The 15724-nt window shown below is 41.5% G+C and overlaps 1 protein-coding gene across 2 annotated transcripts; it reads left to right on the top strand.

Annotated features, from left to right (window-relative positions):
- Positions 1 to 94: 94 nt before the first annotated feature.
- trappc13 (trafficking protein particle complex subunit 13) lies at positions 95 to 15630 on the top strand. 2 transcript variants are annotated; one of them, XM_021602221.3, is made up of 13 exons: positions 95 to 268; positions 1499 to 1567; positions 5713 to 5812; positions 6116 to 6200; positions 6325 to 6452; positions 6641 to 6713; positions 7142 to 7186; positions 7602 to 7619; positions 9062 to 9195; positions 9563 to 9761; positions 10338 to 10438; positions 15058 to 15205; positions 15343 to 15630. In XM_021602221.3, the coding sequence occupies exons 1-13, from the start codon at positions 223 to 225 to the stop codon at positions 15448 to 15450; spliced, it is 1254 nt and encodes a 417-aa protein (XP_021457896.1). In that variant the 5' UTR covers positions 95 to 222; the 3' UTR covers positions 15451 to 15630. The 2 variants fall into 2 exon arrangements, with proteins under 2 accessions (XP_021457896.1, XP_021457898.1); XM_021602223.3 differs by lacking the exon at positions 7602 to 7619 and having other exon boundaries at positions 141 to 268.
- The last annotated feature ends 94 nt before the right edge of the window (positions 15631 to 15724 follow it).

Genomic DNA, 15724 nt, shown 5'->3' with positions numbered 1-15724 from the left:
TCAAACCTATACACCACTTGAACATACATTTAATTGGCTGTATTTGTTTTATACGATGTCTATGCATTTATGAATTTATTGGGGAAGAGGTGGAACTACAATTTGACGTGACACCTGTGTACTACAATACTACCACGAGGGATCTCCCAAAATTGTCCCTCTGCGTTTCCTATAGTCAGCTGATATTGCCAGGTGAAAGTTCAACCGAACTGTTAAGACAAAATGGAAGTAAATCAGGCAAAACAAGAGCATCTACTTGCTTTAAAAGGTATTTTACTGAGTTAAATAAATGGCTTAAGCAATATACTCACTAGGGTTGCGTTAAACATTTAGCTAATGTGGATATCTGAAAAGAGGTTGTTTACATCTGACACTGACAGTTAGCTGATAATGGCTACTGGCTTACAAGCTAGCTGCTAAGCTAACGTCAAATAAGCTTGCTAACTGAACGATGATGAACGAGCTAGCTCGCTGACTACCTAGTATCGAGTGGTGTTGACCATGTCTTTTTTCTGTTCATTTTCAATAGCTAACATTCTTAGCTAACTAGCCAACAATATTCTGTCAAATCATTTGCCATGTCATTCATTAAACATTTGGGTACTATATCCATAACTATCAACTATACCCTTATACTATAACCTATGTATTCTTTATGTAGTTAATGGTGGACTGTTGTCCTAACTGTATAGCTACATATTTAGCCAGCCTCTGCCATCTTGCTAACGTTAGCTAGGTAGCTCAAATGACCGAATTGTAGTTGATCTGATGACTATTCACTCAAAAAGTTAGTTTCTTTTAGACCTCAACGTAGCTACAGTGTGCTGAATACACAAGTCTCAGACATCTTGATAGACCCATTCAAATAGCTTACCTGGTATGTGTTACGGTATTATGACTGGTTACGTTAATATTATCACAGATGAAAGAGGAAGTTATCTTTTGGTGTTGTAATAAGCAGCAGCATACTAGAGGATTGGGTGTAGCTAGAACTTTTCCCAAATTATTAATCAGAGAACACCTGACAAAGAAAGACTGCTGTGGCAAGGAGGAAATCTAACATTTATTTGGATAGTAACCTTCAGATGGTTTATAGATCCTCAACTAATCTATCAAATAACTTAAACTAACCACTGATTTGAATCATCTAATCGGGAAAACACTAACCCTAGACCCCTTATTTGAACCTAAACCTAATCTTAGTTATAGCCTAACATGCAGTCTATTTACATGCAACATCTTGCATGCAAGTGAGTTACAGTTGTTCGTTTGTTGATAGTTTGACCATCCGAAGGCCATCTAGGCCTATAGGGGACTATCCAAATAAAGTATGGTCTGGAAACAACGCTAAAGGAGGCTGTTCTTATTTGGCAGGCATTAGGATATCTAGGCTGTTTGAGAGAGGTCTAGATTACCCATGGAATTTCCATCTAAAATTGCAAGCAAGTAAACTAGCCTAAGCCTAACGGACCAATATTTGCTTCCTTGGCTTTCACAGTGATGCGGTTAACAAAACCCACTCTCTTCACTAACATGCCAGTAACATGTGAAGATAGAGACCTCCCAGGTAAGCCTTGATTTATTTTACCCCCAACATGTAGTAGAGTTGTAGAATCCTTATTAGGCCTATCCAATTTGCTTTGCTGCAGTGATTCTAAATACATTACATAGGCTATGCCTATAGATATAAATATAGAACATAGAACTAATAGGCTAGTTCCTATGATTCTGTGTGGCTCCTGTGTTGCTTAGTTGGTAGAGCATGGCATTTGCAATGCCAAGGATCGTGGGCTCGATTCCCTCTGGGGCCACCCATATATTTTTTTAATACATTCATGACTGGAAGTCGCTTTGAATAAAAGTGTCTGCTAAATGGCATATATTATATTTCAAGTCCACAGTAGGCTTACGGTAAAAGCATTGATAGAACTGACTACTTCCATGTAGTGCTGTAAATCCCTGGTCCATAACAACACATTCACATGTCATATTTCTCTTTGAAATCAGTATTTCTCAGAGAGAAAAACAGATGCACGATTCTACATTTCACTACCCATGGGAACATTATTTATTACAACACTGCATGCAATCCTATATTTATTGGACCGATATGTATGAGAATATGTAAATCAGCTAAGCTTTCCTTTACTGGGGTTAAGCCTCCAATTAACATTATAGGCATGATGACAGTGAAATTAATTGAGCCAATACATTAATTAACCTGGGGAAATTATGTGACGTCGGCGATCAGTAATAAAGCCAGGCAGCCACACCTGTCTGCCTACTCCACTGAATCACTAAGGGATCCAGGAATGGCTATGTCTAACCAGCCCCCAAATTTAGTCGTGCAGTCCTAAAGAGAATTTACAGTGTTTATTTTTCCTTCTGCCGGAGACCTACCTACTGCAATGTGAGCGCTGTGCTGGTAACCCAACTCCACTGAACCCATAAATCACAGTGACACTTCTGGGTGGGGATGCTATTTATACAGGGGGGAGAATAAAGGCATATCTGGCCATAAATCGAAATGAACGACTAGAACACGATATAGGAGAAATAAAAATAATTTGTGAACGTTTTTATGCCACCCAGCTCTCATATCTCCCACGCTGCTCCTCTAAAGGCTGCCTTTCACTCAAATATTTAGAACGTTGTGTCGTAGCAGAATCAGAATTCGTTTGGTAACATTTCTAAATATATATTTTATTGCATGCTTATGTGAGATATTTGTTGTTGACATTGATCATCAATATTAAAGCTACAAAACTTACAGGGCCCATATGAGGAGACTGACTGACTATTAGACCTGGTAGTTACAGTATCCATAGAGCTATAAAATAAATAATATCTGGAAAAAAATGTATAGATATAGTCAAACATTTCTGGCATTGTGTTAAGTTCTTTATGTGCCTCAACAACACTTGGCTAGATGCAGTGCCTTCAGAAAGTATTGTCCAAAATGTGTGTTACAGCCTTAATTGAACATTTATTAAATTGAGATTTTGTGTCACTGATCTACACAGTACCCCATAATGTCAAAGTGGAATTATGTTTTTAGAAATGTTTACAAATTCATTAAAGATTCAAATAATAAATGTCTTGAGGCAATATGTATTCAACCCTTTTGTTATGTGAAGCCTAAATAAGTCACAATAAGTTGCATTGACACGGGGCCTCCCGGGTGGCGCAGTGGTTAAGGGCACTGTGCCACCAGAGACTCTGGGTTCGTGCCCAGGCTCTGTCGTAACCGGCCGCGACCGGGAGGTCCGTGGGGCGACGCACAATTGGCCTAGCGTCGTCCGGGTTAGGGACGCGCACCAGACTTGAAAATGGATGTTTAGCAATGATCAACAACCAACTTGATACGGTGCATTCAGAGTATTCAGGTCCCTTGATTTTCCCCCACATTTTGTTACGTTACAGCCTTATTCTACAATGGATAAAAAAAATTAAAAACATTCTCATGCCCCGTGTCAATGCAACTTATTGTGACTTATTTAGGCTTCACATAACAAAAGGGTTGAATACGTATTGCCTCAAGACATTTATTCTTTTAATCTTTAATGAATTTGTAAACATTTCTAAAAACATAATTCCACTTTGACATTATGGGGTACTGTGTAGATCAGTGACACAAAATCTCAATTTAATAAATGTTCAATTAAGGCTGTAACACACATTTTGGAGAATACTTTCTGAAGGCACTGCATCTAGCCAAGTGTTGTTGAGGCACATAAAGAACTTAACACAATGCCAGAAATGTTTGACTATATCTATACATTTTTTCCAGATATTATTTATTTTATTGTGTGTAGATTGATGAGAATGTTTTTAATTTTCTTTATCCATTGTAGAATAAGGTTGTAACGTAACAAAATGTGGGGAAAAATCAAGGGGCCTGAATACTCTGAATGCACCGTATCAAGTTGGTTGTTGATCATTACTAAACATCCATTTTACCCCATAATGACAATGCGAAAACAGGTTTGTAGACATTTCTGTAAATGTATTAAAAATCAAAAACAGAAATACCTTATTTAACATAAGTATTCAGACCCTTTGTTATGAGACTCGAAATTGAGCTCAGGTGCATCTGGTTACCATTGATCATCCTTAAGATGTTTCTACAACTTAAATTCAATTGATTGGGCATGATTTGGAAAGGTACACACCTGTCTATATAAGGTTCCAGAGTGGACAGTGCATGTCAGAGCAAAAACCAAGCCATGAGGTCGAAGGAATTGTCCGTAGTGCTCAGAGACAGGATTGTGTCGAAGCATAGATCTGGGGAAGGGTACCAAAAAATGTCTGCAGCATTGAAGGTCCCCAAGGACACAGTGGCCTCCGTCATTCTTCAATGGAAGAAGTTTGGAACCACCAAGACTCTTCCTAGACCTGGCCGCCCGGCCAAACTGAGCAATTGGGGGAAGGGCCTTGGTCAGGGAGGTGACCAAGAACCTGATGGTCACTCTGTCAGAGCTCCAGAGTTCCTCTGTGGAGATGGGAGAACCTCCCAGAAGGACAACCATCTCTGCAGCACTCCACCAATCAGGCCTTTATGGTAGAGTGGCCAGACGAAAGCCACTCCTCAATAGAAGGCACATGACAGCCCGCTTGAAGGTTGTAAAAGGAACCTGAAGTACTCTCAGACCATGAGAAACAAGAATCTCTGGTGTGATGAAACCAAGATTGAACTATTTGGCCTGAATGCCAAGCGTCACGTCTGGAGGAAACCTGGCACCATCCCTATGTTGATGCATGGTGTTGACAGCATCATGGGTTGTTTTTCTCCGGCAGCGACTGGTAGACTAGTCAGGATCGAGGGAAATATGAACAGAGCAAAGTACAGAGAGATCCTTGATGAAAACCTGCTCCAGAGCGCTCAGACTTGGAAAAGGTTCACCTTCCAACAGGACAACGACCCTAAGCACACAGCCAAGACAACACAGGAGTGGCTTCGGGACAATTCTCTGAATGTCCTTGAGTGAGCCTGGACTTGAACCAGATCGAACATCTCTGGAGAGACCTGAAAATAGCTGTGGAGCAACACTCCCCATCCAACCTGACAGAGCTTGAGAGGATCTGCAGAGAAGAATGGGAGAAACTCCCTAAATACAGGTGTGCCGAGCTTGTAATGTCATACCCAAGAAGACTCGATCGCTGCCAAAGGTGCTTAAACAAAGTCTTGAGTAAAGTGTCTGAATACTTATTTAAATTTAATATTCAGTTTTTTCCCCAAAACAATCTAAAAAACTGTTTTTGCATTGTCATTATGAGGTATTCTGTGTAGATTGATGAGGGGGGGGGGGCAATTAATCAATTTTAGAATAAGGCTGTAGCATAACAACATTTGGAAAAGGTGAAGGGTTCTGAATACTATCCAAATGCGCTGTATATTGTATTGGACTTACCCAGAAAGACTCACAGCTGTAATCGCTGCCAAAGTTGATTTTACCGTGTTGACTCAGGGGGTTGAATGCTTATCTAGTCAAGATATATTAGTTGTTGTTTTTTTCACATTGACAATGTATTTATGTATATTGCTGAGCAAAAATTACAATTATGTACATTTTAATCCCACTTTGTACCACAACAAAATGTGGAACAAGTCAATTGGTGTGAATACTTTCTGAAGGCATTGTATGAGAGTAATTTGTATGTGTGTGTGCATACCTGCGTGCACGTGTGTGTACATGTGCGTGCATTCTACAGGGGATTTGTTTGGTCGGCTAATGAAAGAGGACCCATCCACTATTAAAGGAGCAGAGGCGTTAATGCTGGGAGAGATGCTCACACTACCTCAGAACTTTGGGTAAATAACACTACAGCAACAACCGTTTCAACTCTTTGACATATAGAGCAGGATGAAACATGTAGAGGCCCACACACCTAGCATTTAACAATCAGACTGGCAGTTTATATCTTTCATTCCCCCTGGCCGATCATTTCTGTTTCAGTATAGAATCATCACATTTCTTGCAAGACAACCTTTCACAGGAATACTTAGTCTTGATTTTGACCACCGAAAAGCATTGTCTCGTTTCAGTTCTTCAGTGAGCATGTGAGTCCATTATCTTTGTGTGTGACACTTGCGTAACAATTGTCCTCTGCACAGAAATATTTTCCTTGGCGAGACCTTCTCAAGTTACATTAGTGTGCACAATGACAGCACCCAGGAGGTCAAGGACATACTAGTAAAGGTACAGTACAGATATACATTAATCCAATGGAAACATGTTTAACCAATCTCTTTCTCATTGATGAATCCACTTGTCCTATTCACACAATTTTAAGTGAAATCCCCATTTTTGTCATGTCTTACAGGCAGACCTTCAGACCAGCTCTCAGAGGCTAAACCTATCAGCGTCCAACAACACAGTCACTGAGCTGAAGCCTGAGTCCTGCATCGATGATGTCATTCACCATGAAGTCAAAGAGATTGGAACTCACATGTATGCTTTCCTTTCTGACGTGGGCTAAATCGGAAATAACATACTTTTGACCATTGCTCTATGTAATACTGGGAAAGGGGTGTCACTCGAGACAACAATGGGGAAGATTTACAGCAACACATCTGCAAAGATGGTTAGGAGTTCATTTGAATGCTAATATTCAAGGAATTTTGGTTTCTCTATTCTAGCTTGGTTTGTGCAGTCAGTTATACCACACAGGCGGGAGAGAAGCTATACTTCAGGAAGTTCTTTAAATTTCAGGTGAGTTTCAAAGCGTCCTTTATATGACCTCCCCATGCTCCCTCACAGAGTTATATTAGAAACCAGACCTCAACCCTGAGTAATGTCACAGGTCCATGACAGAGAAAAGGCAATTAGCAGTAGCACACAAGCTTTGGCTTTTGACTACCAAACTATCTCACTACCTACTTACTGTCCTCAGTCTCAGAAAGAATCTGCTCTAAGTCACACAAAGAAACTAAATCCAACTTCTCTTACAGTAACAATACGTTTTGTATAAGCTATACTGACCGTTTTTAAATCAAATTTCTTGGCTCATGGATTTGAGCTTTTTCAGAGATAAATGGTATCATTTTCTAATGTTGTGAAGGGAGATTTATTGTCGCTGTTGAATGGAGGAATCTTTTGAGAAATCGGCGTCATTTAGCTTGCAATCTATTCTCAATCAGGTTCTGAAGCCGCTCGACGTCAAAACCAAGTTCTACAATGCAGAGGTATGTTTTTTTCCTCTGTCTCTCAGCTACACTTACCTCACTCTTTTATTACCTGTACCAAAACAATGACAAATACAGTCAACCTACCGACTTATTCAACTTTCCACCTTTGTCAACATGCTAGCTATCTTCACTCATACATAGTCAGATCTTTTTCCATACATTTCCACTATCAATTCAGCCTCTGGTTTTTAGATGACATCACAAACATAGAGTTTGCTGTATATCATGTTTCATTCCATGGTCAGGCATTTTCCATTGGTGACACATAGTCAAATTAGCTTTTTATTCTCTCTAATTTGCATATTAGTAGCATTTAATTTGTTAGCGTATGAAACAAGATGTATTGTCACTTTCATTTGGCATGTAACCTTCATTTGTTTATGGTCTCTTGTGTTTTTATTTTCTCCATTAGAGTGACCTCAGTTCCGTGGTAATCGTTTTTCTGTTTTCATTGCTCTAACTCTCGCTTTCTTAATCCTTTTTGTTGCAGCAACGTCTGTCTGTCTTTCTCTGGAGCCAATGAGCGTGAGCAATGGCAAAATAAGGGAAAAGCATGCAGGGGAAAAAATATGAAGAATAAAACCCCATATAGTAAGACTTTACTTCTCACAAAGGAAACAGATGTGTGATGCTGCTTTAGTAAAGGGTGATCAAATGCTTTTCCCACTATTTTGCCGTTACTCTGTTTTTTTTCTCTTCGCTGCTTGAGCCCTCTCGCTAACTCATCTCTCACAGGACTTGTGCAATTGGGTAGTAGGTGGGTGTGATGCCAGAGAGATTCACAGGGAAATAGAATGGAAGCGCATTGATCAAACAATCCATCCTCATAGGGTGAAATCAACATCATGGGTCTAGGCTAGGGCGGGGTTCTAAATTGCACCCTATTGCCTATATATGTACTGCTTTTGACCAGGGCCCGTAAGGCTCAAAAGTAGTGAACTATATAATGAATAGGGTGCCATTTCAGACAGAGCCTAGGTCTGTATGATTGTATTGGGGTTTCCATTTCTACAGGTCTTTTGAATGATTGAATTCAAGTGTAGATTTGAATGATGGTTTTCAATCAAAATCCAGTACCAATCTCTGATGGGAAGGGATGTTCATTTTAATGATGATTTTAGTGTTGGTGATTATTCATCTGATTTTATGAATTTATATGTTCACTCTTTATCTAAAATAAACTCTTTCAAGAATCTGAATAAATCAGATCAAGTAAAACATTATTCAAATAAGGCTCTGGACAAAAGTTATTTGAGATGTGTCTGATCAGTTTTTTGTGTTGGGTTTGATGACAGGTCTGTTTCGGCATGGGAGATGTGGAGTGGTGCTCTGCTCTGTAACAATAACCCCAGTCTGTCCGTCCGTCTGGCAGAATGTTTCTGTCCGTGGTCCCTACTTAATCACTAGCCTTTGAATTTCAGGCATGAACTAATCTCTGAGCACTCCTCTGTTCAGTTGAGTACTAATCCACTCCTCAAAGGTAAACTGAGCAGACTTTGCTACTCCATTTTGGCCCTGCTAGTTGATTTTGATAGGACTGACCAAGGTATGAAAACCATGTCTTACCGGGGTGCTAATGATGTCTGAATATTTCGGACAAGTTCATACATGCCAAAATCTAGTGTAAGTTATACAGGTACTTCATGGTGATTTCTAGAATCTAACTGTATAAATCACATGCTTTCAGATAAATCTGACACACACTAGGCCTAAATTAAATCTACAGTTTCCCCTTGAGGGGCCAATACGTTGTAAAGTACATTGAAAGGAATTGAAGTCAAAGTGCTGCCCAGTTAAGTCCCTTTGAGGAGGTGTTCCTCTAGTTAGCGCTAGCGGCTAATGTTAGCGCTGACCCCTTACCCCCACCCCCAGACAGACGAGGTGTTTCTCGAGGCCCAGATCCAGAACATCACCACGTCGCCCATGTTCATGGAGAAAGTGTCCCTGGAGCCCTCCATGATGTACAATGTCACCGAGCTCAACACCGTGGAGACTGGTGACGAAGGGTAAGGGACACACACACACACATTTTAGTGTTGTGTTTGGATTGTACAGTAAAAAGGCAGTAATATAAGAAAGATACATGTGAAGAGGAGAAAGCGAATTCGAGAAGAGTTTATCTGTATAGATTATGCTAGCATGATATATTGTGTTTTTCTAGTGTACATTTTTTGTGTTATTTTACTGCTTTTTTTGTTGAGACATTTTGACTGTGAAAGCTGTATGACTATTGTGATTGAAGTCTATGCTGCGTACAAGATACAGCATTCACTCGGCCAGGTCTTCTCACTGTAGGTCAAGGCGCCCTTACTATGTCAAAGGTAATAGGTTTTCAGTGTCAGCTCAGACTTCTCCACCCTGACTGTGTTCCAGAACTTCTACATTTGGGAAGATGTCTTACCTGCAGCCCATGGACACGCGCCAGTACCTCTACTGCCTGAAGCCCAAATCGGAGTTTGCAGAGAAGGCGGGCGTCATCAAGGGCGTGACGGTCATCGGTAAACTGGACATCGTGTGGAAGACCAACTTAGGAGAGAAAGGAAGGCTGCAGACAAGCCAGCTACAGAGAATGGTACCAGAGCATTCTCAGTTACATGATATGGTTCTTAGTTAAAGTATATGGTTGTTGCATAACAGGACATTCTCAGTCTCAATGCTGTGGTTGTCTTTGTTGAGTGGTGTTGATGGTCTTGTCAGTCATACCTGGGCTGTGGACAATTACAATGACATAGCTCAAAATGAAGATTATATTCTCAATTGGATAATATAGTCATTCTACAGTTTCCAAATTTGTCAAAATTATGCAAAATATGATGTCATGAAGCCTGTTGCCCAGGGTTTACCAACCAGACAACCACCAAAAAATACAAAACAGTGCAATCATGGTCCTAGACGATGCGCCTGTGAGCCTAAAATAAAGGAAACCGGTCCAAAATGTATCTGCTATTGCCTGGATCGGACAGTGTAATAATTGCATTTGTGTTGACCCAGTATGAATTGGTTTTCCTCGTCTCCTTATTAAAAAATGTAAAAACTCCAGCATACCGGTAATCTGGATGCTTCCAACAATATAATGGATCTTATTTATCAATGTTTTGGTCTCAGTCGACCTTCAACAGGGTATTGCTTTTCCACCTGTCTCTGACAGGCTCCAGGTTATGGAGACGTCAGACTATCACTGGAGATGATCCCAGACACCGTCAACCTAGAGGAACCCTTCGACATCACCTGTAAAATCACCAACTGCAGGTATAATCATATGGCTGGATGGACCTACAGTACCTGTCAAAAGTTTGGACTCACCTACTCACAAAAGTGAAGACAAAACTATGAAATAACACACATGGAATCGTGTAGTAACCAAAAATGTGTTAAACAAATCAAGAGATATGTTATGTTTGAGATTGTTCAAAGTAGCCACCCTTTGCCTTGATGACGGCTTTGCACACTCTTGCCTTTCTCTCAACCAACTTCATGAGGTAGTCACCTGGAATTCATTTCACTTAACAGGTGTGCCTTGTTAAAAGTTAATTTGTGGAATTTCTTTCCTTCTTAATGTGTTTTAGCCAATCAGTTGTGTTTTGACAAGGTAGGGGTGGTATACAGAAGATAGCCCTATTTCGTAAAAGACCATGTCCATATTATGGCAAGAACAGCTCAAATAAGCAAAGAGAAACGACCATCGTCCATTGTTACTTTAGGACATGAAGGTCAATCAATCTGGAACATTTCAAGGACTTTAAAAGTTATTTCAAGTGCAGTTGCAAAAACCATCGAGCGCTATGATGAAACTGGCTCTCATGAGGACCTCCACAGGAAAGGAAGACCCAGAGTTACCTCTGCTGCAGAGGATAAGTTCATTAGAGTTACCAGCCTCAGAAATTGCTGCCCAAATAAATGCTTCAGAGTTCAAGTAACAGGCACATCTCAACATCAACTGTTCAGAGGACACTGCGTGAATCAGGCCTTCATGGTCGAATTACTGCAAAGAAACCGCTACTAAAGGACCAGTAAGAAGAAGAGACTTGCTTGGGCAAAGAAACACGAGCAATGGACATTAGAGTGGTGGAAATCTGTCCTTTGGTCTGATGAGTCCAAATTTGAACTTTTTGGTTCTAATTACCGTGTCTTTGTGAGACGCAGAGTAGGCAAACAATCGGAATGGGGATTCATCAGAGAAAATGACTTTAACCCAGTCCTCAGCAGTCCAATCCTTGTACCTTTTGCAGAATATCAGTCTGTCCCTGATGTTTTAGGTGATCTCTGCATGTGTGGTTCCCACCGTGAAGCATGGAGGAGGAGGTGTGATGTCTGGGGGTGCTTTGCTGGTGACACTGTCAGTGATTTGTTTAGAATTCAAGGCACACTTAACCTGCACGGCTACCACAGCATTCTGCAGCGATACATTAAACATCTGGTGTGCGCTTAGTGGAACTGTCATTTGATTTTCAACAGGACAATGACCCAACACACCTCCAGGCTGTATAAGGGTTATTTGACCAAGAAGGAGAGTGATGGAGTGCTGCATCAGATGACCTGGTCTCCACAATCACCCGACCTCAACCCAATTGAGATGGTTTGGGATGAGTTGGACCGCAGAGTGAAGGAATAGCAGCCAACAAGTGCTCAACATATGTGGGAACTCCTTCTAGACTGTTGGAAAAACATTCCAGGTGAAGCTGGTTGAGAGAATACCAAGAGTGTGCAAAGCTGTCATCAAGGCAAAGGGTGGCTACTTTGAACAATCTAAAATCTATTTTGATTTGTTTCACACTTTTTTGGTTACTACATGATTCCATATATGTTATTTTGTAGTTGTGATGTCTTCACTATTATTCTACAATGTTGAAAATAGTAACAATAAAGAAATAACCTTGAAAGAGTAGGTGTGTCCAAACTTTTGACTGGTAGTGTATGTATAATTCAATTAAATGTTTTATTTTACCAGGCATGTCAATTAATAACAAATTCTTATTTACATTGACAGTCTGGCAAGAGGCAAAAGGCCACGTGGGGAAGGGGTGGGGATTAAAAGAAAGTGTTAAGAGAAGATTGACAACATGGACAGAACAGACTTGGCAAAGTACATATACATCAGCAGACAGACAGTGGAAACAAAGCACAACAAGACAAGAGACACAATCACGCTACACAAAGGGAGACCTATGGCAACAACACAATGTGGTACAAGCATTGATAAGAGCAGAGAACAGCACAACATGGTACAAGCATTAACAAGGGCAGACAAAGGCATGAGAGGGACAAAGTAGGCAGAGATGAAGCACATCACGACAAGAAGGGATTTCACAAAACATGGCAGACCACAATACAAGCAGCATAGCACAAATAATAGCTGTGCAAACATACAGTCGTGGCCAAAAGTTTTGAGAATGACACAAATATTAATTTCCACAAAGTTTGCTGCTTCACTGTCTTTAGATATTTTTTGTCAGATGTTACTATGGAATACTGAAGTATAATTACAAGCATTTCATAAGTGTCAAAGGCTTTTATTGACATGAAGTTGATGCAAAGAGTCAATATTTGCAGTGTTGACCCTTCTTTTTCAAGACCTCTGCAATCCGCCCTGGCATGCTGTCAATTAACTTCTGGGCCACATCCTGACTGATGGCAGCCCATTCTTGCATAATCAATGCTTGGAGTTTGTCAGAGTTTGTGGGTTTTTGTCTGTCCACCCGCTTCTTGAAGATTGACCACAAGTTCTCAATCGGATTAAGGTCTGGGGAGTTTCCTGGCCATGGACCCAAAATATCGATGTTCTGTTCCCCGAGGAACTTAGTTATCACTTTGCCTTATAGCAAAGTTCATCACCAAACTGTTCCTGGATGGTTGTAGAAGTTGCTCTCGGAGGATGTGTTGGTACCATTCTTTATTCATGGCTGTGTTCTTAGGTAAAATTGTGAGTGAGCCCACTCCCTTGGCTGAGAAGCAACCAACACACATGAATGGTCTCAGGATGCTTTACTGTTGGCATGACACTGGACTGATGGTAGCGCTCACCTTGTCTTCTCCTGACAAGCTTTTTTCCGGATGCCGCAAACAATCGGAATTGGAATTCATCGGAGAAAATGACTTTAACCCAGTCCTCAGCAGTCCAATCCCTGTACCTGTAGAATATCAGTCTGTCCCTGATGTTTTTCCTGGAGAGAAGTGGCTTCTTTGCTGCCCTTCTTGACACCAGGTCATCCTCCAAAAGGTCATCAAGTCATCCTCCTTCGCCTCACTTTGTGTGCAGATGAACTCCACCTGCCTGCTGCCATTCCTGAGCAAGCTCTTCACTGGTGGTGCCCCAATCTCGCAGCTGAATCAACTTTAGGAGACCGTTCTGGCGCTTGCTGGACTTTTTGGGTGCCCTGAAGCCTTTTTCACAACATTTGAACCACTCTCCTTGAAGTTTCTTGATGATCCGATAAATGGTTGATTTAGGTGCAATCTTACTGGCAGCAATATCCTTGCCTGTAAAGCCCTTTTTTGTGCAAAGCACTGATGATGGCACGTGTTTCCTTGCAGTTAACCATGGTTGACAGAGGAAGAACACTGATTCCGGCCTCCCGGGTGGCGCTCTGATGCAGCGCCAGCTGTGCATCAGAGCGCCATCAGAGTCCCTGGGTTCGCGCCCAGGCTCTGTCGTAACCGGCCGCGACCGGGAGGTCCGTGGGGCGACGCACAATTGGCCTAGCGTCGTCCGGGTTAGGGAGGGATTGGTCGGTAGGGATCTCCTTGTCTCATCGCGCACCAGCGACTCCTGTGGCGGGCCGGGCGCAGTGCGCACTAGCCAAGGTTGCCAGGTGTACGGTGTAGCCTCCGACACATTGGTGCGGCTGGCTTCCGGGTTGGATGCGCGCTGTGTTAAGAAGCAGTACGGCTGGTTGGGTTGTGTATCGGAGGACACATGACATTCAGCCTTCATCTCTCCCGAGCCCGTACGGGAGTTGTAGCAATGAGACAAGATAGTAGCTACTACAACAATTGGATACCACGAAATTGGGGAGAAAAAAGGGGTAAAAATATATATATTTTTTTTAAAGAACACTGATTCCAAGCACCACCCTCCTTTTGAAGCCAGTCTGTTATTCAAACTCAATCAGCATGACAGAGTGATCTCCAGCCTTGTCCTCTTCAACACTCACACCTGTGTTAACGAGAGAATCACTGACATGATGTCAGATGGTCCTTTTGTGGCAGGGCTGAAATGCAGTGGAAATGTTTTGGGGGGATTCAGTTCATTTGCATGGCATAGAGGGACTTTGCAATTAATTGCAATTCATCTGATCACTCTTCATAACATTCTGGAGTATATGCAAATTGCCATCATACAAACTGAGGCAGCAGACTTTGAATTAATATTTGTGTCATTCTCAAAACCTTTGGCCTCGACTGTACAGTAAACAGACACCACAATCAGCAGCCTACATTATTTGTTTGTGTAACAACTACAGCTGTCAGTGAAAATGTCCATGACTGAGTCCTTCAAAGCTGAGACAGAGACATAATCCAGCTTAAATGTTTTTTATAAATTGTTCCAGTCGCTAGCTGCAGCTAACTGAAAAGAGGAGTGACCCAATGATGTGTTTGCTTTGGGGACTGTGAATAGCAGATCAGAGGCTGTAATTAGAAGATGAGGGTTGCAATGGGTTTCTCAGCACACCATCTTAAGTCGTGCAGTAGAGTTTAGTCGGCTAGGGGGAGTGAGGCCTAAGAGGGTTTTGTAGATGAGCATCAACCAGTGGATTTTGTGTCTTGTGTAAAGAGATGGCCAGTTTACAGAGGAATACAAAGTACCGTGATGTGTTCTTTAAGGAGCATTGGTGGCAAATCTGATGGCTGAGTTGTGTGTGTTGTTGCAGTGAGAGGACCATGGACCTGGTGCTGGAGATGTGTAACACCCGCTCCATCCACTGGTGTGGTGTATCAGGGAGACAGCTGGGCAAAGTCAGCCCCAGTGCCTCGCTCTCTCTGCCCCTCAAACTCCTCTCCTCTGTCCAGGGCCTGCAAGTAGGTGCCCACTTAGAATACATTGTAACACTAAGCATAGCTAAGGCCTATTACAGAATGTTATGCTATTACTGTTAACATTTGCAGTCAACAATCGGTTGATGATTGTAGCTAATCACTATTTGCTTGTGTTTCAGAGTATATCTGGCCTGAGACTGACCGACACATTTCTGAAGAGGACTTATGAATACGATGACATTGCACAGGTGTGTGTGGTCTGTCCATACATGAGCCGTGAGAGCTAAGACTCTTCTAGAACTGAGCACTATACATCTCAATGGACCAACTACCACATTTGCACCTATATCATCAGTACACACCACAAGCTGATCATGTTTTAACAGATGTTTTTAATGTTTTCTTTGCAAAAAAATTATGATTTTAAATGAATGTGCATGTAAATGTGAATAAAAATGTTAACTTAATCCCTAGTTTGTTGTGCTTCGCTAAAATCTTTATCATTATTCTGCACTATAAGTACAAATCTGTCTCCAAAGTGATTTAATTATATGGTTTCAC

Source organism: Oncorhynchus mykiss, chromosome 5 (assembly GCF_057628025.1).
Source record: "Oncorhynchus mykiss isolate SJ-2025 chromosome 5, ASM5762802v1, whole genome shotgun sequence".
Lineage (NCBI taxonomy): Eukaryota > Metazoa > Chordata > Actinopteri > Salmoniformes > Salmonidae > Oncorhynchus > Oncorhynchus mykiss.
Note: the sequence above shows the minus strand (reverse complement) of the source record. Positions and strands in the feature narration are given on the sequence as shown.